Raw genomic sequence first — 1,326 nt, 5'->3', positions numbered from 1 at the left:
GAGATAGCTCAGTAGAATAAGCGCAAAAGGTCTGAGTTTAATCCCCAGTTCCCCCAAAAAAATAAATTTTTAAAAAATGTTTTGGAGCCAAGGAGATAGCTCAGTGGAATAAGCGCTTCCCTGCCAAGCGCAAGGGCCCGAGTTCAATCCCCGGTTCCGCAAAAAAAAAAAATGTTTTGGCTCTACTGAGATATGGTGAGCAAATACAATATGCATAAATTTTTATTACAGCCTTTGTAGATCAAAAAAGCCTTGTAATAAAGAGCTAAAAGCTGACATTTCAGATGACTCTAACAGGAACTTTTGAGAATTCATTTCTTTTTTTTTTTTTTTTTTGGCGGAACCAGGGATTGAACTCAGGCCCATTGGCTTGCCAGGGAAGTGCTTATTCTACTGAGCTATCTCCCCAGCCCCGAGAATTGATTTCTTAAAAGATGGCATGCATCTTGTTATAATAGGTTTTAGTATTACTGAGAGAATCTGTGGAGGGCCTTGAAAATAAGGAAATACTCTGATTTTGTTTGGTTTTAAATTTTTCTTTAGGATTTTTTTTTAATGCTTTCTAAGAAAGTAGTAAGATTTGATAGTTTTTTTTTTTAACCTCATAAAAACAAACATCTTTTCCAGCAACAACTGGATGCCTTTGAAGCAGAGAAACTGTCCTTGTTGAATGAACATGGTGCAACTCAGGAACAGCTAAATAAAATAAGAGATTCGTATGCAGAATTACTGGGTCATCAGAATCTAAAGCAAAAAATCAAGCATGTTGTAAAATTGAAGGATGAAAACAGCCAACTCAAATCGGTTAGTAAAGTAACATTTGAGATTTTTTTAGGTACTATGGGAAAGGGCTTATTATTCTGTGTATTCATAATAGTTAATTGTGTTAAGTCTTCAGTATCAAAAAATAATTTAAAAGGAAAATTCATCTACGATTAAAGGTTTTATGTTAGGGCTGGGGAGATAGCTCAGTGATCTAAGCACTTGCCTGGCAAATGCAGCGACCCAAGTTCGATCCCTGGTACCACATGCAGTGCCAGCCCTGTGCTGTTGCTAGCCACCGAAGCTGGGTATGGTGGCTCACACCTGCAATCCCAGCACTAGGGAGGCTGAGCTTTGTAGCAAGACCCTGTGCCAAATGAAAGAATGACTTTAATTTTTTTTTTTTTAAAGAGGTTTTTGGGCCGGGGAGATGGCTCAGTAGAATAAGCGCTTGCCTGGCAAGCACAAGGGCCTGAGTTCAATCCCCAGTTCCACCCCAAAAAAGAAAAAAAAAAAAAAAACAAAGGTTTTATTTTCGTGCTGACTAAAGGAATATTCATTGTT

General features: G+C 37.9%; 1 protein-coding gene across 1 annotated transcript in view; it reads left to right on the top strand.

Moving 5' to 3' along the window:
* Hmmr (hyaluronan mediated motility receptor) overlaps window positions 1-1,326 on the top strand; it is a 40,660-nt gene that overhangs the window by 29,658 nt on the left and 9,676 nt on the right. The window contains exon 15 of the mRNA XM_023721786.1: window positions 628-804. Coding sequence (XP_023577554.1) covers window positions 628-804 — 177 coding nt within the window. The remainder of the gene's footprint in view (window positions 1-627; window positions 805-1,326) is intronic.

This window comes from Octodon degus, unplaced genomic scaffold, assembly GCF_000260255.1.
Source record: "Octodon degus isolate 3935 unplaced genomic scaffold, OctDeg1.0 scaffold00085, whole genome shotgun sequence".
In the NCBI taxonomy this organism is placed as follows: domain Eukaryota; kingdom Metazoa; phylum Chordata; class Mammalia; order Rodentia; family Octodontidae; genus Octodon; species Octodon degus.
The sequence above is the reverse complement of the archived record's forward strand: the minus strand, read 5'-3'. Positions and strand labels throughout refer to the sequence as shown.